Genomic DNA, 26347 nt, shown 5'->3' on the forward strand with positions numbered 1-26347 from the left:
GGTGGGGATGGGCTGGTGGTTGGACTAGGTGATCTTAGAGGTCTTTTCCAACTTTAATGATTCTATGATTATTATGTTACAAATTCTTTTGGGGTTTGGATCTTTTTGACCAAGCGCCAGTCCTGGCACTGGCAAACTGGTGCAAGTCCCCAGAACCCCGCCCTCCCTCCCAGCTATGTCCCAGGCATAGCAGAGGAAGGCAAGCGTACCCGTGTGTCTAAATACAAGAAGAGCTGAACTTTCCATTATCTAGATAGGCAGTCCTCACTGTTATAATTCAGAGGTGCAGATAGCAGTTAACAAACCTGCTCTGTAGCTCCACCTGCATGGGGACACAGCACAAATGCAGCAGGAGATACCCCAGTGCCCAGAAGGCAGGCTCAACTTCTGATGGATCCAGGTGATCAATCCTTTTGCCCATCCTCCCAGCACCAAATTTCTACCACTTGAAATGAGAGGCAGCAAGGAGGAAGAAAGTGTGAGATTTATTTAGGAGCTACAACCTGGCATCTTCAGACTCAGCAGTGAAGTGAACTCCTGGCTCCCTGAGGCAGGGATGCTCTTGTCCTACCAGACCTTCTGTCAAGTACCAGCGCATCCCCGACAGGTACCCAGGCAGCACACACCTGCCTCCTCTCACCCTTCCAGTGAGGAGAGGTTTAGTGGACAGGGAGAGAGACACCATCAAGGTGACACCCAGGACAAGGACACTCCACCAGCAGCGCAGGTGGCCCAGAAAAAAAAAAGCAGCGGCTCTGCATTTGCCCTCTGGGCAAAAGCCCAGACCAGTTGCCTGCAACTCTGAACGGGCAAGGAGTGGTCCTACTGCAGGTGCCACCACATCTGGGCACCGGTGCTCGGGAAGGGAGCAAAGTTCTGCAGTGGTTGATCACCGATGTCCCCAGCAGGGGCCACTGTGACATAAAAGAAAGCCATTTTGCTAGGCAAAGGAGGGGGCTCCAGCCCCTGCATCTGTCCTCCTCCGGGCAGAGATGGCTTTGTAAAAGTCAATAGCTGAGTGTGGAGAGTGAAGGGGGCTGTGGGTGTCACTGTGGCACAAAGGGGCTGCCATATGCTACCTTACAAAAATAAGGATATCAAGCAGAAATAAAAAGGCTAGAGCGTAGTGTCAGGATCACATCCTCAGGCCTCTGGCTTGTAACAGCTAGAGAAGGAGAGAGAGAGAAAAAAAACAAATCAAAAAATTATTAAAAAATCAACTGAACCTGTAGGGGAGGGCAAGATACAGGAAAAGGGAAAGAGCACATGACAGAGGAAACAAGATATAAAGAAAAAGGAAAGGAAAAGGGAAAAGGGAAAACGGGAAAAGGAAAAGGGAAAAGGAAATGAAGAAGGAAAGGAAGAGGATTGAGGGTGGGGGGAAAAGAGAAAAAAGAGGGAGAAGTCTATGATTTACACACACTGCCTTTTAAGAGAATAACACTCAGGTCCCACAGCCATGAACAAGGAGGCTCTTAAACAGAGGAAGTGAGAAATGCCATCCAGCTAACAAGTACCCCCATTAGGACAGAAAGTGGCACTGAGCACCACCAGTTCAACAAGAAATCTGTTTTCCAGCTAGAGAGAGGGGTCCTCCTATGAAAGCTTTCTTTGTTCAGCTGCAGATGGGCAGCCTGCCTCAGTAGGAGGCAGAGCAGAGTCTCCTTTCAAGCACAGCTGCAGAAACATCTGGAGCAGGGACCCACAGCTTCCACTGCACCTTCACCACCCTCTGCCACTGCACTGTCACTGTGGCAGAGGTGGCAGGGGGAAAGTCCAGGGAAGCATGAGCAGGGAGTGGCAAAGGAGCTGCAGGAATGGATGGCAATCAGGAGAAATTATCTGGCATGCATGGGAGGCAGCCACACGGCAGGCATTCCCCTGTGCCACCCCAGCCTGCTTTGCATTCTTCTCCAGCCTTCCTCCTTACTCCCAGTTGTGCTTTCCCTGCTGCTGCCAGAGCCTCCAGTCCAGAGCTGTAAGATCTGCTTGGCAAGTGAAGGCACATATATGATGAGAATCAGAAAAACCACCTTAGGAATGACTCAGCCTCCCCCTGCTTTCCCCCTCCCCAGGCTCTACAAACCAGGACTTTATCCACAAGAAGGAAGGATGTGAGTCACTCATGCAGAGCTCAAACTGGCAGGATCTGAGTGTGCAGATAGGTAACATACCTGCAGAGTAGGAAAAGTGAGGAGCAAAGAGAGATGGGGCCCTGAGCAGGGAGAACACAGAATCTTGGGTTTGGGAGGGGAGACAGGAACATAGTCTGCTGGAAGGAGGCCGTGAGGGGCAAAGAGAGCAGAGGGGAGGATGCTGGAGCCTGGGGAATGGGATAGGGTGTCCAAGGAAGGTTACAGTGCGGAGATGGAGACGGAGGGGAGCAGGAAGGAGTGTCCAGTACATGGACAGTCTGCAAACAAAAATATAAATAAATCAAACAGTTAAAAACACAAAGCAGCAGCCAAGGTAATGACTCCTCCCTATGAGCTTTATCTCCAGAGAGACTCCTGCTCCCTGGGAAAATTCCCCTCCACCCCACACCTGCCCTAGTTCTTCCCTGCTGCTAGTTGTGAGTTCTCACCAGAAAGGTGGATGGGTCTATGCTTGGGGTTTAGTCTATTTTTTTCCTCAAGGATTTGCTGCACCTTTCTCTTCTGTTTCTGCCTCCTCCTCCATCTCCTGTTCTTCCTCCTCCGCGTCCTCCTTTGTGCTCTGCGGGCCAGCATGCAGGACAAAGGGAAGAAAGAGTGGAGACACTTGCAAGATGAGCCATGGCAGTTCTGGCTGACGCACAAGGGCATGAAGCAGTGGTCATGACGCTAAAATAGAAAGGGGCCTTTCCCCACAGCCAAGACAGCTCTGGGTCAGGGGACAAAGAGACTTGTCTTGTTCTGGAGCATCATATAAGGGCTATCCTTACAAGTGTTGTGATCCCACTGCCCAACAGCTTCCATCAGTTGCTAGTGCCTCTTCTTGAATCTAGGTGTCTACAGGATGTCATGCAACGCCATATGTTCTTGTCCTTCCCTACAAAGGGGAGCAAGTGACCTCTTGTCCCTTAGACTGGGACTCAACAAGGAATGAGAATGCTGCAGAGCCTTTGGGGAAATCACAGCCTAATGGTAGAGTGAAACACACAGCATGGTCATGAGGAGATATGAGGGGGATTTTAGAGAAGCGTGAGAAGTGCCAGAGTCACTTAGTAAAGCTATTTGCCACACACAGCTAGGCACCACCACTTGGAACACATGCATTCCTTGTTTTGGGCCATGGGTGTAATGCTGTGGTGCTGAACACCATGAGAAGACCCTGTATATCACCATCTATTTCACTACTGAATGCTCCACAGTCACAGTGGAGAGAAGAAAGGAAGAGGGGGTGAACAAGAGCAAACTGTTTCATAAGCAATAGGAGAAAGGCCATAGTGAAGTTGGTCTCACCTTGACTTTGTGGCTGGATTCAGAGCTCAGACCATTGGGAGAGCTGTACAGCTCCTTGGAGACCACACACAGGAACTCTGTCTGATCCTCATTCCCATAGTTGTAGCAGGAGCCAATGTTCACAAGCTAGAGAAGACAAGAGAAATGATAACAAACACGTTACTGCAAACTTCCACTTCACCTAGGGAGTAGGGGAGAAAGCTCACCACTCAGCATGACTGACTCCAGTCCCTGCCTCCAGTAGGCAGGCCTTATAACTAGGTTGAGTAAGCACAGAGAACAAGGAACGTCCTCTAAGCTTCAAGAGAAGAGAGAAGAGACAGTAGGTGTGATAGCATCAGCAGCAACTGATCCAATATTCCCAGCTAGGGAAGGTGCCTTGCCTGGAGGCTGTATCCATCTGTATTCCAAAAGACAACAACTCACTCTCCTCCTCTATCCTCCCCATACCTGCTCAAAGCACCATCCATCCGACATTGTGGAAACCATTTGAGTGAGCTCCTCTTCCTGGCACTGTAGCACACGGTAGACATGCTTAGGAGGCACCTGACAACAAAATTGCAGACAAGGATGTTGGCCAATGACCGAAAATCATAAAACCATGACAAGGTCAAATGCTAAAGGCCATTGCCCACCTGCAGAAGGAAGTGGTAGCACCCCTTCTTTACAGACCTATCCTTCTCACCATGCCCCAAATTAAAGATGGGGTGAAAACCACAACCAAGCCTTGTACTGTGCTGTTTTGGGGAGCAAGAACAATGCTATCAGTTTTGGAGGGAAGGGACTGAGCTGAGAGCTTCTTGCAATGTCCTCAGAAGATACTGGGCTCTTTCCAACAGGGAGTTTGCGTTTATCATTACAAAGTCATTTATGCAAATGCCACAAATGCTGATGGGGTTTTGCAAGCACAAAGTGATTGCATTGCTGGAGGCTTACATCCTAAGGCAGACATGATGAAAAGTGAGGTATCAGTTAAGAATCCCAGAAGACAGTTTTGAAAAGGTTATTAGCCAAGACAAGGTGTGATTGTGCCACAGAATTGATTCCTTGAGCCTCATTTTGTGCATTTAACTCTTCTACAGACATTTCTTCACCTGTTCCCTTCAGGTTTCTCTAGAAGTATCCCCATACTCTTCACTGTGATTACACTCTCAGGACTCCCCATACCAGAGTACTCCTTCCCACAACACCTCCTCTCTCACCACAAACATCTTTCCATATCTCACAGCAACTAGCAGGTTTCTTCCAGAAGCCAATTTGGTTTCAGAGGCTACATCTAGCACTACCTCTGGAGCTGCAAAACAAATGTGGAACTTGTTTATTGTGATTAAATTGGTGTTAGCCTGTCCCCAAGCAAGATTTTGCTAAACAGAGATTAGCAAATAAACTCTAATTAGTTGCTTCTTTCCACTCCTTGCTGCCTCTCCCACATCTGCTCTCCCTTTAGATTTACTTCTCCCTTTCAGCATTTCCTCCTTCCTTCACTATCTTTGTTTGCCATTTCCCACAATACCTGAGTCACTGTGTAGTCCTTCTCCTCCAGTCGATCCTTAATTATCCGGATTAAAGGGCCGATGTTATAGAACTCTGCTTCCTCCAGGACTCCTAAGAAAGAATGACAGAGAAACCACAAAGTTAACAGCCAGATTGCCTTGCAAGCCAAAAAAACAACTCCAAGTACACTTCCCAAGGTTATGTCCCTTTGAAGAAACGATACCCAAGCCTTGCTCAGAACTTTAACAGGTTCCTGTTGCTTGAAATCCTTACTGCAGAGAATTGAGCACGGGCTCTCTTGTTTTGTGTTCTACTGCTCACCCCAATTTCTTTACGCTGTCTACTACTCCAGAAACAGTGAAAGTTGGTGCCAATATATTCCCAGGGAGGAGGAGGTGTTCCCTGAGAGTCCGAAATCGACTTTTGGGTTACAGGCCAAGGAGAATAAATATAGGATCCATGCTCTCAGTGACCACTATTTATCACTTTGCTCAGGCCCTCTTTGGAAGGCAGAGAACCAGAACTTGTTCTGAGTTTTCCAGCAAAAGAACCCAGAAAATTCCATCTTTCCTCCTGGGCCGGTTAGAGTTGCAGCCCCATATGACTTCAACCTTTGGTTCTCTCACCTGTGCTTCATCACAAAGCAGGCAAACAGAGAACTGTTTTGATCTTTCTGCATGGTGTCTGCATCCTTCACCTCTCCTGAGACCCTCCTGCTTGCTAATAAGCCATCAGGGAAAGGGAGGTTGGTTCTCAGTGGGTTACTGAGGGGAAGGAGGCCAGGAACGAACATTCATGTGCTCCCAGATCAACATGCAGACAGTGCTGGTGGGGATTTGATCCTTCTCTACCTGAGCACTCAGACCCATTCAGAGCCCCTCATTCAGCCATGAACCCTCTAATGGGTTGGTTTCATGCCAGCCTGTCTGTGGCAGGAGCAAAAGGCAACAGATAAGCTGTGAACAGAACAAGACTCCTGTTTACGTTTCAGATCTGGTGTTAAAAGCCTTGGCTGAACTCTGTCTGACCCGAGGGTGACAATCAATGACAAGTAAGGAACATCTCTGAATCGTGTTTGTTATAATTCTGTACTATTTCTTAGATATATTTTTCTGCATTACAACTCATAAAATGATTCTGAATAAAACACTCCTTGGTAAAAAATATGTAAGAGAGGCAAGAAGGCTAATGAACCTGCAGAAACTGTGCTTGGCAAGGGCTGGACAGCACAGCCTGTCTTTGAAATTGGCTGCTTGTTAGTCCCTAACATCCAAAAAATAATGAGGCACTGGGGGATCGCTGGCTCGTAACACCATGATGATGTTACTGAGTTATCCTATTGGACTCCCTGTCAACATCAAATGAGGGATTGGTTTGTTTGGCTTGCTCCACTGGAATTGCTGCAGTCCACAACCCATCAGAGCACTATTAGCATACATTACATGTCACTGATTAATTATGGGGTTTACTACAGTCAGTTGGTCTGTTTGGTCTTCTGGGTTTTCACTCCTAATTAGAAACACTCAGTCATTAACACAAACCTCAGTCACAAAGCCTGGTTAAAAGCGTATCAGGAACAGGTAACAAAATGGTTTATCAAGGATGAGAGACCTAGTCTGCTCCATCTCAGTGACACCTCTGCTCAACTAACAGCCATAAAGCCTCAGTACATGCAGGATGCCTTCTCCACCTGCTCCGTTCCCACTTAGTGAAGGGAACATGCTTTCCAAGAGCTGCAGGGATGGCCTTCTCAAATCTCCCACACCAATCTTCAGAAGGATAATGAGAGACAAGGAGATCAAGTACAAATCCTACTGTGCTGCTTCAGCAGTGGTTAAGTGAGACGCTTCTGAGCTCCAAGACTCACCCTCTTCAGCCATATCTTTATCCAGGACCAGCTTCCCATGACGGAGGAAATTCAGGATGGGTCCAAAGTAAGTAGGGTCCCGGTCTATTAGGTATGCACCGGTCTCATCCTAGCAAACAGAGGTAGACCATGAGGTGAAAAAATGTGGGACATCTTGACCTGCACTCATCTGCAATTCACTCTCCTGAGATATACTATAGAGAGATGATAGCCACGACAGCTTCACTCAGATTTTAAGTCCTGCATTATTATGCTCAGAATGCCCATCTCAGCATGGACCAACCCAGCTGGGAAAGCCAAAAAAAACTGACCTCAGGCTTCTTCTGCAACCGTGCGTACAGGCCTGGTGTGAGGGAGCAGAGACCCCTCATAGGGAAAAGGGTTGAGTCAGGCAGGTACATCCAGGAGGTACACCCAGGGCATCTGGGGTGATGGTGCAGCAGGGGTGGAAGGGAGGTGGCCTTGCTTTTCCCCAGGTGGGGAAATTAGGTGCTGGGCTACAACACAGCCGGGCAGTATCCGGCAAGAGAAAATTCTTCCTGGGAAAAGGGAAGAAAGTGAGGGTATTTTTCTCTGGGTTACTCCTTCAGCTGTTGGGGTCTGGCTCCAGCCCTGTAGCCCTCCAGCCCTCCCCGTGCTCAGAGGGGCATGGTGCAGGAGGCAATCCAGCTGCCTTACCCGGTCCGACTGCAGCTCCTCGCCCTGGCACAAGCGACACAGGAAAGATTTCTGCTCCCGACACAGGGTCTGCCTGGTGGTAAGGAAGATGGTGCCCCCCACATTGAGCCTCACCCACTTGGCCTGGGCACCAATCGGGGGAGGGTCCCAGCCGCAGTGCAGCCCCGCAGCACCCATCATCTCTTCCCCGCCCTCCATCCACATCCTCATCCCCCCTGGCATGCAGGGACTGCCGCAGGTGCTGCCTGCCAGGGAATTCTGGGATCTGTAGTTTGTCTGCTCTCCTTCCGCAGAAGCCGTGTTTCCCTTAGGGGCAAGAATCCTCCCTGCGTCTGCCCAGGGCGAGAAGGATGCTCTGCGCTGCAGTAATGAGGGGTGAGCAAAACCACAGCCTCAATGCTCCCTGGCTTTTCCTCTGTTTAAGTTTTCACTAACCGAGGGCTGGCCAGCTCTCTGAAAGTATGGGGTGCTATGCAAAATTCCTCGGCATTTACTTCCATGTACACCCTCCCTGGCTCATGAAAAGGTTCTGGGAACTGTAGTTTGCAGGGACATGTACAAAAGGGTGCTGGGAACTGTAGTTTTTCCAGCCAGCTGTCCCTGCAAAAGGGGATGCTGTAATACTCAACCGTGACCCTACAGCTAGTCATTTGCTTGCTTTGAGTCGTGGGTCTTGCAGGAAAGCTTCCCTGGAGTCAGAAGGAAGATCTCTGATCTCTGGCAGCCAGCAGATTAAGCCCATCAGCACTGCACTCCACAGCTTTCCCTTCAGGAGATACATTACCGCAGGCTCACAGCACAGTGCTGCATCAGTTGCCACGCTGTTCTTGCTGCAAAATGTGCAGACAGTTGTCTTCTTGCTAACATATGTAGGGATTCTTCTGGGAACGGTATCTTGGATCTGCATGAAGTGCTGGCAGGGGGGCAGGAATAATTTTTCTTCTGACTCAGAAGAGTTGCTGATTCAGCAAATGTTCCCCCTCCCCCCTGGTATGGTCCTACTGTCACAATCATTCCAGACAGAGATCACTGACTATTTCCCAGCTCTGATGCTGTCTTGGCTTCAGTGAGCTCAGATTTTAACCCTGCTCTGCATGGATCTTTACCTCTTCCCCAGGCATACCACATGCTGATACCAGTCTGCCAATCACTCCTTGCTGAGCACAGCCCTGCCTCTGCCACTCCTCCTGCCAAGTCAAGCATGGAGCTCGGCAGCTCATACCCCAGGGACTCCATTCAAATGCAGTCCTTGGCATGGACATGACTTGAATAAGTTCTTTCTCCAGCAGCTCTGCTTTTCCCTCTCCTACCTAAACACAACTGTGCTTGCCAGCAGCTGAAGCACACTGGGGATGGAAAGGCTGATGTTTCACCTGAATGTGGCCCGAAGTCTTCCTTCACCTAAAGCAACTCTGTGGCCCTTCCTTGCCAGGGCAATGCAGCAGTGCAGAGACACCATTGTGCCCTGCAGACACTTTGTTCTTTCACCTAGATCTTGGGTCTTTTGAGGTGGGGGTACTGGAGGGAAGAGAGTGGAAAAAAGAAAAGATCATGTTTTACTCACATTTTTTGTCTTTTCTTCATTCTCTCTTTTCTTTTGCTTAATAATCACTCCCTTTTATCATCACAGAACACGAGCGTAGCGTCACCCTTCCCCCAAATTACCCAGAATTCTCTTGACAAAGATGGTATAACTGTGTACTTTGCTCCTTCTGTGGAGAAATGCAAAGGGGAGGGGGGAAGAGAGGGTAACAAGGAAAAGGTTTTGAAATTGCTGACCTCCAGCTAATTTAAGCACAGGAAAAATTCAGCTGCTGCAGGGTGTAAATTCAAATAACTTTGGATCTCCTTTAATTTATATCAAGAGCTTGCCAGCTCTATAGTGACCATTAACGGGGAGAAGTTAATTTTTTTTTTCCTACTTGCATTGAGCAGGTCCGTTATCAAATTAGTCCCCAGCCCCTGGGCCACTCTCCACTGAGTAGCAGAAGACATCAGGGATGCTCAGACTGCCACCAACCTGAGCTGAAGCATCACACAGCACAACACAGCTCTGGGCTGTGAGACTGTTTCCTTCCTACTTTTGGCTCTGAGTCGAGCCATGGCATATCTGAGAGCTTTGCATTGTACTCCAGTGTGTTAGGAATATGAGATCCTGTCAGTTCTGGCCACAGCTGCAGCAGAGGCAGAGAAGGAGGACTGTGGGTCCCTGATATGAATGCAGCGGTTGAAGGTGGCAGCCTACTACCCCTTATCTTCCCCCCCAAGAAATCTGCCCTGCCTTTGTTTTGTTCCTTTTTCTATCAAGGGTTCAACTTGCCTCCCTTTCCTTCAAGCCTGTTTCACAGCCCCTCAGTCTCTCTCTCCATTTTAGGTCCAATCCCTTGTTTTTGATGCCTTCCTCCCCAACCTCTCCCATGCCAATGCTGCTCATGGGTCAGGGATGGCCTGTATTCAGAGCACACCTTCTTTCATCAGTGCTAGTCTCCATCTGTAGCCAACACTTGCTCACTCCAGGGCAATGGGGTGAAAGGCAAGTAGTTCAGTCTGAAGTAGTAACATGTAAGTACGAAAAGAGGTCAAGGTACATCAACCCCATCCCTTGTTTTCTGCAATAGACAGCGTGAGTTTTACTGGAACTCCTTCAGGCCAGGGAGTTTCTTGTACTAAGTGAAAATCTCTTTCAGGAAGAAGCCAGTCCAGGGTGAGTTACCAACTGAAATGCTGTAATGAGTAGTTGAGGTGGGCTAAATAAGAGCCTGATTTGCACATCGTCACCAGACATAGTTCTGAGCTGCCCTTATTAAGGTCCATTGAAATTAAGCAATAGAAGAGAAATAGATTTGAATAATAAACGGCTGTTCTTCCTGCTTTGATGATAACTATACACAAAACATTTGCACAGAGACAGAAGCAAGCAAGAGCTTACAGAGAGCAACATGACTATGCAATGCCATACAGCCCCACTGAACACAAAGCTGATCACAGGGACGGGACCAGTTGCACAGACAGACCAGGGGAAGGGAACTGTGGCAGGGCAGCCACTGTGTAGATAGGCAGTGGGCCTGAACAAGGACAAAGGTAAAATGGGAAGGGGTAAACTGAGAGATTCTTTGTTCAGCAGCCAGCAGGCCTGCTGCGAAAAGCTGCAGAAAGCCGCAGACACTGCAGCATTCAGTACACATACATCACAGCCCGAAGAGTCCAGCTGGGTACATCGCATGCAACACATCAATGAATCTGTGGAGCTGCTTTTAGGAACTGTTGAGTTTTGGAGCATCAGTGGGAGAAGGAATTACTATGGGTCGGCATAGGCAGTGTCACCACTCAGGCGGACTGTGAATGCATCTGAGTTTCAACCTGCACAATCATTTAGTTAATGAACACGCTGTGGCATGAGGCACTGGAGAAGAAATCATCTCCTCTCTTCTCTGCGGGGGAGGGCAAGTAACACTGATATTTGCCATTCAGCCCACAGCAAATTGAGCAAAGGAAAATCCCTACGTGGGACATGGTGATGAGAAGACAATTCACTTGTAACCAGCAGAGTTCAGTTTGACTGCCAGCTGAGCCAGGCATGTTGGACAAGGAAAAGTCCCATGGCACACAGGCGAGCTGATCTTTCTCCAGTTCTTGTGAGCAATGTAGTTATGTACAGAATAACATGTTAATAGCACCTAGTGGTGTGCTAGGACCAGAAGAAATCGGAGAACCAAGACAAATCCCTGCAAATAACAGTGATTACCATCACTCATGCAGTGGTCATTAGCGGGAAGAAACAGTGCTGTGGGAAGAGACAGTGGTGCTGCCTTGGGATTTGGGAAAGTTTGTGGGGGAACAAATGGCCCACAGGGAACACAAGGGTGAAATAATGCAGCGGGACTGCACAGAACCAGGGAAGGAAGAAGGTGGCGGGGAATAAAGAAGACAGGTGAGGAGCATGAGACTGTAGGATTGTCATCAGAGAACTGTTCATGCTTAATCCCTATAGAAGTTGGAGCTGTGTTGCAAATGTGTGATGAAATGGAGCGGGAGGTGCATGTGAGGGACACGGTCATGTTCCTGGAAGGTGAGAATCTCCATACGTGACAGAACGCCTGGCACCAGAACGGGGGAAAAGGGATTGAGAGGGAGCTACAGAGACAGAAGAGTGTCTTATATGGCCAGACCTGTGATCAAAACATGAGCTATGCATTGATGGAGAATCATAAGAGGAGAGCAGCGCCCACTCTTTGGCATTCTGAAGTTAAATGCAGAAGGTAACCAGTCACGAGTGGTACTCTCCAGTGGTAAGTGCTGGGGCTGGCCCTGTTTAAGAGCTTTATTGGACAAGGCAACTAAGTGCACCCTCAGTGAGTTTGCAGATGGCCCTACAGAGGGAACTGGATAGGATGGATCAATGGACTGAGGCCAACTGTACAAACTTCAACAAGACCAAGTGCCAGGTCCCACACTTTGGACACAACAACCCCATGCAACATCACAGGACTGGAGCAGAGTGGCTGGAAAGCTAATTGGAGGTAAAGGATCTGGGGTTACTAGTCAACAGCCATCCGAATGCGAGCCAGCAGTGTGCCCAGGTGGCCAAGAAGACCAATGGCATTGTGGCTTGCACCAGAAATAAAGCAGCCAGCAGGACCAGGAAGGTGATTGTCCCTCTGTATTTTGGCACTAGTGAGGCTGCACCTCAAGTAGTGTATTCAGTTTTGAGCCCCTCAGTCCAAGAAAGACACTGAGACCCTGGAGTGTGTCCAAGGAAGGGTAATGGAACTGTGAAGGGTCTAGAGCACTAGTCCTGGGGGGAGTAGCTGAGATTATTCAGTCTGGAGGAGACTCAGCTTATCACTCTCATGACCTGAAAGGAAGCTATAGCAAGATGGAGATTGGCCTCTTCTCCAGGAAACAGTAATAGGACAAGAGGAAACGGCCTTAAGCTGTGACAGGAGAGGTCCAGATTGGATATTTGGAAAAATTTATTCTCCAAAAGAGTGGTGCTGCACTGGCACAGGCTGCCCAGGGAGGTGGTGCAGTCACAGTCCCTGGAGGTGTTCCAGAACCGTGTGGATGTGGCACTGAGGCTCGTGGTCAGTGTGCATGGTGGGGATGGGCTGGCGGTTGGACTAGGTGATCTTAGTGGTCTTTTCCAAACTTAGTGATTCTGTGGTTCTATGATTTTCCTTTCCCACTGAATTCAGATCCACGAGCGAACTTACCAAGCAGCTGCAGTGCTTCCTCTCTCTCTCCATTACTACTGCTCCACATAATGCACACACTGCTATGGTGCCAGGTGCAGAGCAGACCCAAGCCATCGCCACCACGGTCCTATCCCTGCAGGGTTGGGAATACTCAAACTCTCGAAGCTGAGCTGTGCTCTGAAAGAGGCACAGGGTTATCCACTGACCAGACTGTTTGCTCACAAGTCCCAAACTGCTTTTACTGTTTGTAAAAGCATTACAGATAGTAAAATATGCCAATAAAAAGTTTACATGTTGACCTCAAATTCTCAGATTTACACAGAGCTGGAAAAGCTCAAGCCTGAAGTTAGCCACAGGTCAACATGACCTTCTTCTAATATAAGGGTTGATTTTTAGGCTACTTCTCATCCACTAAGAATGCTATCTTACCCAAGATAAGCTATTCCCCTTTCACAACAGCAAATTTTCCAGAGACGAGTTATGAACATTAGTGATTCGCATTCACCTTCACTTCTCCCCTTCCCTGTTTCCAGTTCCATAGGAAACCCACCCACTGAGTCAGAGACATAAAGATCTGTAGAACATTTTTAGTCCTAGTGTAAGTCCCCTCAGCTGTTCCATATGTCCAGTAGCATCTGTTATGGCTCAAAATAGGCTTTTGCAGTTTCTAGGCTTTGAAAACTTTGTCTCAGTCCCCACAGTGTTCCTAGTTCTTTGCAGTGTGAGAACAGATCTCAGCTAAAGGGAGGGAGAACATCAGAATACTGTCTGGGACAGATTTTGTGTATATGATGTAACAGGGCATACACCAAAAACACAAAATATCTTGGTGTGGGGAGGAAGTTCTCAGTTTCTCCTGAGAGGGGAAATCAAAGCAAAGCTAAGTGCTTGGTAAAAGATTTCCTGAAAGCTGGGAAGCTGAAAAACTGCTGAGAAGATTTTGTAATTATAAAGGCAGCAGGGAAAAGAGCAGTTGAGTTCCGCAAGTCTTGGCACACTTACCAGAGAGGGGAAGGGCCCTGCTGGATGCCATAGAGTCACACAGTCAAAACACAAAGCATGGGGAGAGGGAAATCTTTCACTTTGTCATCTCCAGGTGACTTGCTGGGCTGCACCAGACACCTCTGCCTGACACACACGATAGAGGAAAGAAACTCAGGATCAAGAGAAAGCAGAGATTCCCACTAACCCCAAGGTTTTCGTCCCAAAAAGAAACAAGGGCAGCACAGCAGCGTGCCAGATACTCCAAAAGGACAAAAGACAAAGCTAGCCCCCTGCATCTACTGTAAATGATGAACACTGAAAGAATGCGTTCATTCTCACTAAGAACTAAATTCTCACGGAGAAGCAGGGCAGGCGCAGCACTCCTGTTTGCCCGTTTGTACATATTGACAAAATCTGCCACACCTCCCCACCACACCCAGAAAGTTAAACCTTGAAGACCTACCACACATAAAGATCTTAGCTTGGCTGGTGGAGGAAAAAGCTAAAAATCCTGAAAAGATGTCAGAGGTCAGGTCCTGTTATAGGATGCCATATTAGACAATGCTGTCTGTACAAATATATTTAAGGTGCCTTAAGAAGCAGGGTTCTTGTTGCTCACACTGGGAGGCCCATCCACAGAGAGTTTAAAACCTACCAACTGATCCACACCGGTGCCTATCCTTCCATTTTTATCTCAATACCATACTTCAGCTTAAGAAGCCTTTTTCAAGTGCTGTCAGTTAGAAAAAGCATCAGATGTCCTACATGACCAGTTCCTCCCTTCCTACTGCAGGAAACAGTTGCCAGAAAATTGCCCCACTTGGATTAAAGCAAAGTGTTGCTACCAGCCTTTGCAAACATAGCAATTAGATGGGTGGGGAAATCCATAAAGCATGGGACTAGAAAATCTTTCCCTAGCAGGAAGAATAAAATTAAACAGCCAATTAGATCAGAAGCTGATCCAGAATGGTAAGCCTTCACAATTTTCAAGATGTGATGCAACCTGCAAAAAGAAGCTCTCTGGGGAAGTTTAATCCCAAATTTCTAACTGGAAGCTGGCAAAGATAAAGCTTTATTATTTTATTCAAATTTGCGTCTTGCTTTGCATCCTTAAAGGTCACTTGTTTCAGACTCCTGTGCACTCTGTATACTCACCACTTGCTACAGTGTCAGCCCCAAGACCCTAAGGAGCTAAGTCGCTAGACAAAACACAACTAAGGCAATTTAATGTTTTCAATCACTGGAAGTAGGGGGGCAAGGTGGTGGAAAAGGGTCAGAATGTGTGTGTGGATGGGTAGAAAAAAGGAAGAAATCATCTGAACAGTAGAATTCTTGACTCCACAGGATATCCACAAAAATGGAGCCTGTGTCCATGTAAGCCAGAGAATAAACCCTCTCCAATGGAACAGGATCCAGCTGCTGGATTCAGTGCCTTGGTAGGGACCCTGCAAATTTGTGACTATAAGCATTCACTAGAAAGCATGACCACATCATCTCTGTTATCAACAGGCACATGTTGCTGCGTGCCCAAGAGCAGAACCTCATTTACGAGTCACAATAGGTGCAGACTTTCTTTAAGAAGGGAGAAAATCCTAAGTAAAACACACTGTTGAACAGTGGCAGGGATACCTAGGAAGATTTCAGCTCTCAAATATAAGACAATAATCATGGGGGAAAAAAAAATCCTGCCATTTTGAGCTATTCTGCTGTAGGTTAGAGTTGCACTATGTTTTTTAAGGTTACACGGTAAGCCTCGTGGAAAGAATGGGAACGCTCATAGAAAAAGGTGCATCTGATCACTCTTTCCTTCCCCTTCACATTTCACTGACAGGATGTGACACCCATACAGCCCAGTTTTCACTATGTGAACTGACATTTAGACCTTGAGGAACAGAACTGGGATTGACTAACAAGGAGTTTAAAATCAAAAAACAAACAAGCAAGGACTGTAAGAAGGGAGAAGGCAAAAGTCACAAGAAAAAGGCATACCATTACCTTCACAGGTCCAGAGAGCTCACTGAGGGTAAGAGAAATAGCTCTACTCCTTGAAAAGGAAACACCTCATGTGAATAATCTAGACAATTTCCTGGGAAGAATTCACCCAAGCAACACTTACATAAGCTCTGTTCAGCAGAAAGACCTTGAAACAAATGTTTATTTGCTCTTTTTTTAAATTCCAGCATCTTTTTTTTTTTTTAAAGGGGGAGGATTTTGAGCCATGGGGGTACAAAATTGGCTAAACATACACATTGTAATTAAGAGTCCAAATATAAGAAGAAATGCAAACTTAATCTCTAACCTCAATGAGTGCCAACTTGGAAGTCACACTTCCTCCTTTAAAAGCTTTATTTTTTTCCCCTGGGTTTTTACCCCAAACAGCCCTGATGTGTATGGCTGGCTTCTAGGACAGAGGTAGAGAGTAAGACCATGAGGCACAGTTATACAAATATTACCATCCTGTGATTAAACATGGTGAATGCCTTGAGTCACAAGCTTGGCTTGACTCAGTTACGTTCCTGTACCGCCACCAATGCTCTCTCCTTTCCATACGAAACTGTAAAGAGGTCACAGAACCACAGAATGGTTGAGGTTGGAAGAGAGCTCTGGAGATCACTTCGGCCAACCCACCTGCTCATGCATGCTCACCTAGAGCAGGCTGCCCAGGTCATCTTTATGCTCCCAAAGGGTTGGGGAAGGCAAAAATGCCAAAGCACCATGTGCCCATACGTGTTGCCCAACACCTTCACCTCATGACACTTAACCAGGAATATATAAACTCATCTTTTCCCAAATCCTGTTTCAAGGCAGATTATCTGTATGAATAAGAGATGAAGCAGCTCATTACACAGTCTTCCCCTTTCCCTCAGAAATAATATTTTCAGGCTGCGCCCTCATGTACCATTCCACCCAGGCCCCATCGTACACAGCAACATCTGGTTTGCCACAGAGGTATGCCCCCAGAGCCACATGGCAGGCAGTGACCCCAGAGCCACACGTAGCTACCAGAGGCTTTGAGAGGTCCACTTTCTTCTCTTGGAACAGACTTCTGATCTGCTCCAGGGTCTTCTCTAACCCAGACTCTGTGAGGAAACTGGTGAAGGGGATGTTCAGGGAGCCAGGGATATGACCAGGCTCAATACCTGAAAGAAAAGGAGTAGACATAGGAATTAACTTCTATTGTTTGGGAGAATTCTACTACAAAACTCATTCTGTATTTCACAAGGGGTGTTTACTGTTTAATGTATTTTGTTTAAACGAAATCATAGCATTAATTTTTGTTAAGAGTTCTGTTCTTCCTCTCAATTCCCTCCACATCTTCCCTCCATCAGAGCAACCCACACTGCAGAGCCTCTCACTGAAGCACTTCCACAGGTGCCTCTGATGGAAGAGGAGCACCAGTACATGGAGAGACTAATACACATCTTTGAAGTGTATGAGAACTGCTTTCCTCATCCCAGCCCTTCAAGAAAAACAAACCAAACCAAATAAAAAAAAAAAGAAAAAGCTACCCCATTCCTGAGTTTTCAAAGAGCACCAGCCAGTCAAAGGGCAAGGAGAACACATGAATACATTGTTTCAAGAACTATCCCATGAAGGAGAACCACATTTCCCATCCCTACCTCTACAAGAGTCAGAACACCTTAAATAAGTCCCCTTACTACCCTAGCTTAGTATGCCACTATCTCAGCAGGTACATTACCATCTCGAGGCTCTGGCTCTATTCCCCGGAACCGTCCTTCAACACGCGCATCCACAACTTGGAAACGATGGGAATCCAAGTTATCTAAGATGTCCTCGTAGGTTTTCACCATGCACTTGTCCAAGGTGGCGTGGAACTCAGCGGGAGCTACCTGAGTTTTCCCAGAGCTCAGCGGAAATCCCTCGCGCAGCCAGTTCTTCAGGCCACCATCTAGAAGGGAAACTGCTTCATGTCCAAAGACCCGGAACATCCACCACACCCGTGGTGCTGAGAAGAGACCTTGGTCGCTGCCATCATACACCACAACATGGGAATCATTCCCCACACCCAGCTTCCCCACATACTCAGCAAAGTCATCGGCCTTAGGCATCATGTGATCATAAGGTGAAGTACGATCGCTGCACTGGTCAATATCAAAGTAAACTGCACCAGGGATATGGCGCTCCTCAAATTCCTGCTTCGGGTCACGCTTCATCTTTGGCAAATACCAAGATGCATCCACAACCTTCAAGGCCTGCCCCGTTTGCTTGGACTTGATGGCTTCTGAAAGCCATTTAGCAGAAACCAGAGCACGGTAGAGCAGTTGTTGTGACATCGCTCCCAAATCCTGGCTGAGACTGCCTGAGACACCTGTCTACAAAAGCAAGAAAGCTACAAGTTAGAAGACAGCCTCATAAAAAGCAACCAAAGACATATTTAGGTACCGAAGCCCTGTGTATGTACTGAGATGCTAGCTAAGCCTACAGCGAGAAGTTTGCAAACATAGAATCATTAAGGTTGGGAAATACCTCTAGGATCACCTAGTCCAACCACCAGCACATCCCCACGGTGCCCACTGACCATGTTCCTCAGTGCCACATCCACACGGTTCTGGAACACCTCCAGGGTCCCTGGGCAGCCTGTGCCAGTGCAGCACTGCTCTTTCTAAGAAGAAATCTTTCTTAATATCCAATCTAAACCTCTCCTGGCACAATGTTCCAGCCCTGGGAATAAAGAGTCTCACAGAGCTCAACCCAAGCCTTGCACCAAGCAGCTATGCCCAGGGCCCTTCACACCCAGCACTGACAGCAGCACCAAGGAAGCAAGGCAGCCCCAGGACTCTGAGAGGGGTCCCGCGCCGAGGGAGGCTCAGCCCGCAGCACCCACCGCCCCGAGCACCCCGCGCACAGAAGGTGAAGGCACAACGCCCTGTACCTCCGTGCCGGGCCTCTGCCGAGCAGCTCCCCGACAATCGTGGCCTACTCCGCTTCAGGGGGCGGGAGACGGGACCCTCCCAGAGGGGCGGTGCCGCCCGCCCCCGTGCCGCCATTTTGTATGTGTGTGTGCGCGTAGAGGGGTGGGCCTCGCTCCGCCCATGCGGGTTGATTGGCGTCGGCCCGACCCATTGCGGCCGCCGCTTTGGCCCCGGCCTCGGTGCTCCGAGATGGCGGCGCAGGGGTTGGGCCGCGCGCTGGTCAGCGCCAAGTGGCTGTCCGAGGCCGTGCGAGCCGGCAGGGTCGGGGCCGGGCTGCGGGTGCTGGATGCGTCCTGGTACCCCCCGCAAGAGCGCAACGCCCGGCAGGAGTTCAAGGAGAGACACATCCCTGGCGCGTCCTTCTTCGACATCGAGGAATGCCGGGATAAGTCCTCCCCGTACGATTTCATGCTGCCGAGCGAGGCCCAGTTCGCCGACTACGTGGGGCGCCTGGGGGTCGGCAACGACACTCATGTGGTGGTGTACGACGGCGACGAGCTGGGCACTTTCTACGCCCCCCGCGCCTGGTGGATGTTTCGGGCCTTCGGGCACCGCGAGGTCTCCGTGTTGAACGGTGGCTTCAAGAATTGGGTGAAGGAGGGCCACCCCGTGACGGCAGAGCTCAGCCAGCCCGTGCCTGCGGTCTTTAAGGCCAAGCTGGACAAGGCCCTCCTGAAGACCTTCGAGGAGATGATGGAGAACGTGGGGTCCAAGCAGTTCCAGGTGGTGGATTCCCGCCCTGCGGGCCGGTTTCAGGGCACTGAGCTGGACCAAGGTAAAGTAGAGGGAACGGCGCCTGCCTCCTGCGTTGGCGCAGGATGAGCGTTGGTGGTGGAACAGCTTCTCGCAGCCAGCAGGCGTGCCTCAACCCAACTCATGGATTTACCTTAAGGGATCCGCGTTTGAGCACTTAGATTCCAGCACTCTCACGGGATGCTTTTTCTTGTAATTCATTGCAAAGCTGCAGGAGAAGATAGCAGAAAAGGGAATGGAAAACACCCAGAAGCCTGCAGTCAGTTGGCTCCAGAATCCCCCTTCCCACACCCTGCAGAAGATAGTCAGACAGAATGCACATGGGACAATGCGGAATGGGAGATGAGAGCTTCCAGGGCTTTCTTGAGGGCCTAATCTAGTACTAACAGATGCACACAAACTATCAGTGTTAACCCAGGCACTTCTCACATTAATGAATGCACTAACAAAAGCCCAGGTTGTTTCAGGCAGTGCTGTAAACCCAAGACACATTTTCCTTATTGCTCTGATTCCTAACGAGTAGAGGACTTCTTGTTCTGATCATTGTGCTTCTGCTCTGTGCCATAAAATTAACAAGTAAGGAAAGCCCCAAACACATCCCAGACTTGGGGCAAGAGCTGGACTCAATGATCCTTGTGGGTCCCTTCCTATGTGGGATTTTCTGTGTTTGTGCTATTACCCTGTCTCTTTTTGGATGCAAAAAACAGGAATTAAAATTTTGTTACCTCAGTCACTGGACACGCAAGCAATAGAGGTGGAAGAAATACTGTGCAGAGGGGACAGCTGGTGCAGCAGTGTGCCTGGAATGAAATTCAAGTTGGTTCCAAAAGGAGGCCCGTACTGCATGACTTAAACCTCGGTATACTGCAAAACAACTTCCCCTAAAATCAGAATCACTAAAATGGTTTTAAAACTGGGAGTTTCAAAAACAAAAGGAAAAACTCCACAACAATTGTTTGGTTGGAGTTGCAGCCTGCTCCATAGGAGTGGATGTGTAACAGGCTTGGTCCACTGTCTGTGCTGTGCTTCTGCACTGCAGGTGGGCTTTGTTCCACTGTGTGTGCTACCTTACAGCCATTGAGTGAGGCATTGTGTCTTAAGCTCAGAGAGTGTCATCCTGAAATAAATTACCACAACCAAACCTCAAAACAGTTTTGCTGCAATGGCTGTGTACACATAAAATCATAGAACTGTTTGAGTTGGAAGGGACCCTTAAAGGCCATCTAGTCCAACTCCCCTACAATGAACAGAGATACCTACCGCTTGATCAGGGTGCTCAGAGCCCCTCCAGCCTGACCTTGGATGTCTCCAGGGATGGGGCATCTACTGGATCTCTGGGCAGCCTGTTCCAGTGCCTCACTACCCTTACTGTAAAAAAAAAAAGTTCTTCCTTGTATCCAGTCTAAATCTCTCCTCTTTTAGCTTGAAACCATTTCCCTTTGTCATATCACAAGAGACCCTGCTAAAGAGTCTGTCCCTTTCTTTCTCATAGCTCCTCTTTAGATACTAAGTGTCTGTGGTGAACCCCAGATGTGCTTGACCCTTGCTAGGTACTGTGAAAGGTAGGAGAGTTAACAGGAGTGACAGAGGATGCTGTTGCAGAGAGAGAGGGCAGTTAGGCTTATTGCTCATTCTGTTTTCTTGCCTCCCACAGCCCAAAGTGAAGGTGGAATTTTAACCTCAAAACATGAATAAAGCACTCCTTACTGATAGAGGTGATGGATTTCATATTCTCTTTCCCAAAGTGGGAGTTGTCACCGGGTGACAAATACTGCAGCCCCTGACAGCATCTTGGAAACAGATTTTTCCTTTGAAGTGAGTCAGCATGAAACAGTTTATTTGTGGTAGTCCAGTTCTGCTTCCCACAGCAGATCCAGCAGGGTAAGCACTCCATCTGCAGCTGCTCATTCTGCAAGAGCTCGACAGCTTTCTGAGCCAAGCTAGCCAATAGCTGTGCTACAACCAGTGGTAGGTAAAAGGTAGCACTTGCACCTAAAAGAGCAATTTGAAATCAATGCTGATTAATTACAGGGGTCATTCAATCAGGGAGGAGAAACATAGCCTGCAATTTAGGAAAGAAGAATGGTCTTGAGGTTAAGGAACTTAATGTGTTCTCAGGTGATTTCAGTTTAATTATTGCCTCAGCTCTTGACTTCCTAATTAAGTCCATTAATCTCTCCAGTTCCATGAACTTCATCTCCAGAAGAAGCTAATTTCAGCTGACTCTTTCGTCTGTTTAATTTTTTCAGCTCCTTGTGGTAGGAATTAGCTGCCCCATTTTATTTTTATATAACACTTACCTTACTAGGACTTACATCTCTGTAGTGTTTGAAATAAGCCACAACATATGCTCCATTTTTAGTTGCAGGTAGAGGTTTACACAGGTTGCCAGGGTGGAGGAAAATAAACGGTGCATCTTTAAGCTGGATCTCATAGGTCTTAAATACAGATATTACTTTGGATAGAAAAGAAGCTCTGATGTTCACACATGGTGTGCATGTACAGCTGATCAGAGTGGTTAAGTGCCCTACACAAGGCTGTGTTCCTGGAGGTACTTGTGTCCTTGCCTCCCATGCACATACACTACTTTCCAAATTTGCCTGTTTTCCAAGCTTTCAGATCTCCCAAAGCTTCTACGCAGCTTGAATGTTCAGTGGGAGGGAGAATGAAATGTTGCTGCTCCATCCCTCTCTTCTTCAAGTGAGGAGTCTGTAGTGTAAAGTGCATTGACTCTAGTTTGCCCATTGTAATGCTATAATGTGAAGGAAAACACAGCAGTAATAGCAGGGTGGCACAATCCTAGGCTGCAGTAGAGGAGAACAATCCCCAGTGCTGCAGGCACAGAAGCAGAAATAAGAAGAAAATCTGCTTACCTTGGGAAGGCCTCAGGTAGGTAGGGATCTCCAGTAAGGTACCCTCACCTCCACTGCCAACCCTTAAATGAGGTCTGGGAAGGGGTGAATCCTGCTCCACCCCTTCCAGTCACTCATCTACATTGCATGCACCTGAGCTCCCCTGGGTTGGCCCTGCCTTCCCACTACATGCTCAGTCACTGTTTCAAGCTGATACTTAGCAATTCTGCTACACCCATGAAGTAATACTTGAGGCACAACATGGAGAGTGAGGCTTTCGAAGTCTGTTTCATCCCACAAGAGCTTCCAGACACAGGTGTCCATCTTTTGACAGGGTTGACAAATATCAGATGCCACAATGAGCATTATGCCAGTTCTTCAAATTGACTCTTCTGGCCGTGTTACATGCACAGTGTTTTGACACTGATGACAAAGGCTTATTGATCTTGCTATCAGGCCAGGACTGAACTTAGTGTTCCTTCCAGTGAGTTCACGGTAGCTCAGATGTAATCATTAATAGAATATAGAATAGAATGGTCCATTTGAAAACATACAGTTTGAATGAAAGAGAGAGAAAAAAGGAGGCAACAGAGGGGGATTTTGGAGGGAACAGCTATTTGTGCTCTGCTAACTCTGGGACCACAGGGAGTTAAATGTGGACAAGGCACATCTTTTATCTTTTTGCCCTTAAGAAATTCCATTTGGAGCTTTTGTCACAAAGGGAAAGTCTGGAAAGAAGGAACTGTACTCTTAGCTAGATAAATAGCCAATAAAAAAGAGAGGTTTAAGCAAAGAACCTAACAGATGTGGAAAAGGGGATTAAACAGTGGAGAAGATAACATATTGCAGGTTACAAAGTGTGAGGAAGAATTGCCAGAAGCCAAGCTGAGTGAGAGAGACTTGGCAAAGGAAATTAAAACAACAAAAACTGCTGGAGCAAAGTGAATAAAAAGAGAACAAGGAGAGAGGGAGTAAATAAGGTTGCTATGCAGTTAGCAGGGGTTCTGGGCGAAAGATTGTGTACAGCTTCAGAATAATACTGAAGCTGTGCTGCTGGATTGTGTGGTTTTCTGGATTTTTTTTTTTTTTTTTTTGGTACATGCATAGTATTTTGCTATAGTGTTTTCTGTTGACGTTTTTGTTTTTTACCTCTGAGGATATTGTCTATTACAGAGTAGTGTGAGAGGTAGCAACAGGAAGGGGAAAGAGGCAGAAATGACCATTTTTAAATGGAGTATATATCCAAAAGATATCCATGTGCTCGAATCTGTGAGGCAGATAATTTCTGTCCCAAACAGAAGTTAAAAATCAGTCACGTGACATTGGAACTTAATGAAATGAGACATTTAATAAGTAGATCACATCAGAACATGGTTCTTCAGGAGAGAAACTCTAGCAAAGCCTGCATTTTTACTTAGGATGGGAGGTACAGCATAGTCTGTGCAGCTGTTGCTCTAATAGCATAACATCAATAGACTGTAACAGTTTCAAAAAACTATTCAAGAAAAAGTATTTGAAGTGAAAGCATAATTGAATAAAATACCTTGATAAACTTGCACTGCAACTAAGGGCTCGATTTCAATCAACAGGATTGATTTGCAAAGTAAGAGAAAAGGAAACATGCATGCATGGATGGAATGTTTGATCCTTTCTTCCACCTACTGGAAGCAACTTCAAAGTAGATTTGATCCATTTGAACCTCACTGATACTTTGGACATACGGTTAAGCGGACAATTATTTTCTCAATGTGAGAAGAGAAACAAGTACCGTTTGATGCCCGAGGGGGGGAGCTAGAAGAGAGGGAGCTGATAAAACTTCCTCAGCCACTCAAGAGCACTTCTTCAGCAGTCCTAGGAGCTGTGATTGTGCAGTGTCAGCTAGTTTGTTCAGCTGAGCGCCCACACACAGGAGTAAATGCTGTTTCTACAGAATTCCCCAACTTTCACTTGCAGAGCAGGAGCACTGGTCTTTCTGACTGACAAACTTCTGAATCTCTCTACAGGTGAAAGCCAAAATACTCTAAAATTAGACTTTTCAGATCTGCTCTGCCCCTAACTAAATATTTGTTTAAGGGTGGTGAACATAAGACTGTGGTCTCCGGTAAGAAGATGCAAACCTACATATTATGGACATGACCATTAGACCTGGAACAGCTAAGAACTGAATCAGTGACCCAGCAAGCTTCTTTGAGCAATGGTTGGCCTCTAGTTCAGCCCCCATGACTTCTTGACCTTAGAATACTTCCCCAGTGCCCTAGGATGGTATGAGGCTGCAGTTGTGTGGTTCACAGGCTCATTTGTGTTGGTGCAACAGTATCAGTTTTGTGTGACACTCAGGATGAATCAAGAGACAAAGAGAGTCCGTCTTGAATGGTGAGAGATTTTGCTGTCTAGAGGTAGCTTTGGCTGTCTATAGGCTCCTGCTTTTGCCCAGCTGAGCAAAAATCCTGATTCCTTGTGGCATGTCCTGTCATGTCATGACATCACTTTGTATGAACGATGAAACTGCAGCATCATTATGGTGATGCCAGTCTCTGACCATATGTTACTTTAATCTTTTGGCTACAACAAAGGTTCCCTGTTCCAATCTCTTCCCATCTCCTGAGATCAGCTACTCTAATGGCTTAGGGAATTGGAAAGCTATAAATGAAAGATTACCTTTTCTGCAACTTTCCCAGGGCTGTGTTGTTAGAAATTCAAACCTAGCAAGGAGTCATTCAAGGTAATATTTAATGTTTCCTGCTTTGACAAGGCTTGATCTAAAGCCTCTCGAAGTCAGTGGAAAAACTTGAGTTGAATGTAATGGACTTTGATTAAACCTATAGCAAGAGTTTCAAGGATGCGATGAAAATCTCATCCGTTGTATTTTTGTATGTGCTTCTCTCTAGAGAACTTATTCCTGAGATGTAAGTTTCAGCTTAACTGAATTGGTTAGCCATACCAGTAGAAAAACAGAACTCACACTGATTTCATCCATGAGATGAATAAGTGATACAAAATCTCAGTTCTTACTGCTCTGACTCTATTGCCCTGGCAGATCTGCCCTATCAGTAATGTGTATCACTGTAAGGTTGCTTTACTTTTCTGAAGCATGATTTAATGTGACACGGGAATAAACTGTAAACAAAGAACTACTTTCACAGATGTCACCTACAAGCCACAGTTCATGCTTCTGAGTGCTGTGTCCCTACATGCTGCTGGCATACTTGGGGAAGGTCAGAAATATACTGCTGTATTTCTCTTCATGCAGATGCACGTAATACTTTTGTTAGGGTCTTTCCTGTGGTGGCTCTTTGATTCTTGTCATATCTAGGGTTCCCAGGGCTTTCAGATTCCCACCTCCTATTGCTTTCAAGGGGGAAACAATTTTCTAAATAACTTCAGCCAAGTTAAATAATGTTTGTCCTCTCTTTAGCCCCATACTGCTTTGCATCTTCATCACCACCTGAAACAACTGAGCATCTTGGGGAGTATCTGCAGCGATGTCTCTTTAGTGTCTCTTTGGTAGGTGTCCTTCATCAATGTCTCCATGCTCATATTTTTTCTTCTTGTTCGCTCTTGCAGGGCTGGAACCTGGTCACATCCCTGGTGCTGTGAACATGCCCTTCTCAACATTCCTGACAGAAACCGGCCATGAGAAGAGTATTGAGGAGATTCAGCAGATGTTCCGCGAGAAGAAAGTGGATCTCTCAAAGCCACTGACTGCCACGTGCCGCAAAGGTGTCACGGCATGTCACATTGCCTTGGCAGCCTACCTGTGTGGCAAGACTGACGTGGCTGTTTATGATGGCTCCTGGTCCGAATGGTTCCGCCGTGCCCCACCTCAGTACAAGGTCACTGAGGTGAAGCGCAACAAGGGCTAGAGGGAGAGTTGTTCCCTGGGCTATGAGATCTAGCAGCTGTCTGTAGACCAGGGTGCAAAAAGGAGAGGGAGGAGGTAGAAAAAGGGAAAAAAAAATCATGCTGATTTATACTCTGCCGATTTTTCTCAGAATGATCAGTAGTTTTCTATCACATCTTGCAGCTTCTCACGATGAAATAAAATCTACTTCTACGATAATGCGTTTGTGAACAACTCTAATTATTTCCTGTTGCCCCTGACTTCTTTGTGTTGGGTGGGAAAAGCAGCTTGGCAGCATGAGAGAGA

General features: G+C 47.2%; 3 protein-coding genes and 1 long non-coding RNA gene across 10 annotated transcripts; 1 reads left to right on the forward strand and 3 right to left on the reverse strand.

Annotated features, from left to right (window-relative positions):
* Positions 467 to 15670, reverse strand: KCTD17 (potassium channel tetramerization domain containing 17). 7 transcript variants are annotated; one of them, XM_021385897.1, is made up of 9 exons: positions 12696 to 15670; positions 9047 to 9194; positions 7483 to 8395; positions 6805 to 6913; positions 4957 to 5048; positions 3894 to 3989; positions 3444 to 3569; positions 2585 to 2715; positions 467 to 1165 (listed from the first exon to the last, which is right to left on the reverse strand). In XM_021385897.1, the coding sequence occupies exons 3-8, from the start codon at positions 7702 to 7704 to the stop codon at positions 2632 to 2634; spliced, it is 729 nt and encodes a 242-aa protein (XP_021241572.1). In that variant the 5' UTR covers positions 7705 to 8395; positions 9047 to 9194; positions 12696 to 15670; the 3' UTR covers positions 467 to 1165; positions 2585 to 2631. The 7 variants fall into 7 exon arrangements, with proteins under 7 accessions (XP_021241572.1, XP_021241598.1, XP_021241593.1 ...); XM_021385923.1 differs by having other exon boundaries at positions 467 to 2715; positions 7483 to 7555; XM_021385918.1 differs by lacking the exon at positions 2585 to 2715.
* On the reverse strand, positions 15799 to 18701 carry LOC110393238 (3-mercaptopyruvate sulfurtransferase-like). Its single transcript, XM_021385874.1, has 3 exons — positions 18556 to 18701; positions 17362 to 17995; positions 15799 to 16801 (listed from the first exon to the last, which is right to left on the reverse strand). Exons 2-3 carry the CDS (start codon positions 17954 to 17956, stop codon positions 16503 to 16505), a joined length of 894 nt encoding a protein of 297 aa, XP_021241549.1. The 5' UTR covers positions 17957 to 17995; positions 18556 to 18701; the 3' UTR covers positions 15799 to 16502.
* Positions 18712 to 26260, forward strand: LOC110393232 (thiosulfate sulfurtransferase). The gene is made up of 2 exons (XM_021385864.1): positions 18712 to 19370; positions 25765 to 26260. Exons 1-2 carry the CDS (start codon positions 18716 to 18718, stop codon positions 26061 to 26063), a joined length of 954 nt encoding a protein of 317 aa, XP_021241539.1. The 5' UTR covers positions 18712 to 18715; the 3' UTR covers positions 26064 to 26260.
* LOC110393267 lies at positions 19898 to 23169 on the reverse strand. Its single transcript, XR_002434934.1, has 2 exons — positions 21649 to 23169; positions 19898 to 20148 (listed from the first exon to the last, which is right to left on the reverse strand). It is a non-coding gene; the product is annotated as an uncharacterized LOC110393267 (long non-coding RNA).

The sequence above is a fragment of the Numida meleagris genome, chromosome 1 (assembly GCF_002078875.1).
Source record: "Numida meleagris isolate 19003 breed g44 Domestic line chromosome 1, NumMel1.0, whole genome shotgun sequence".
Taxonomy (NCBI): domain Eukaryota; kingdom Metazoa; phylum Chordata; class Aves; order Galliformes; family Numididae; genus Numida; species Numida meleagris.

Bases quoted from the DNA above. Each gene is read 5' to 3' on its own strand.
- LOC110393238 (XM_021385874.1), bottom strand. From the start codon at position 17,956: ATGTCACAACAACTGCTCTACCGTGCTCTGGTTTCTGCTAAATGGCTT. The intron at 16,802-17,361 runs GTAATGTACCTG...CTTTTCTTTCAG, and splicing joins AGAGCCAGAGCCTCGAGATG to GTATTGAGCCTGGTCATATC.
- KCTD17 (XM_021385897.1), bottom strand. From the start codon at position 7,704: ATGCCAGGGGGGATGAGGATGTGGATGGAGGGCGGGGAAGAGATGATG. The intron at 6,914-7,482 runs GTAAGGCAGCTG...TCTGTTTGCTAG, and splicing joins AGGAGCTGCAGTCGGACCGG to GATGAGACCGGTGCATACCT. The intron at 2,716-3,443 runs GTGAGACCAACT...GCTGGCCCGCAG, and splicing joins AATCCAGCCACAAAGTCAAG to AGCACAAAGGAGGACGCGGA.
- LOC110393232 (XM_021385864.1), top strand. From the start codon at position 18,716: ATGCGGGTTGATTGGCGTCGGCCCGACCCATTGCGGCCGCCGCTTTGG. The intron at 19,371-25,764 runs GTAAAGTAGAGG...TCGCTCTTGCAG, and splicing joins GGGCACTGAGCTGGACCAAG to GGCTGGAACCTGGTCACATC.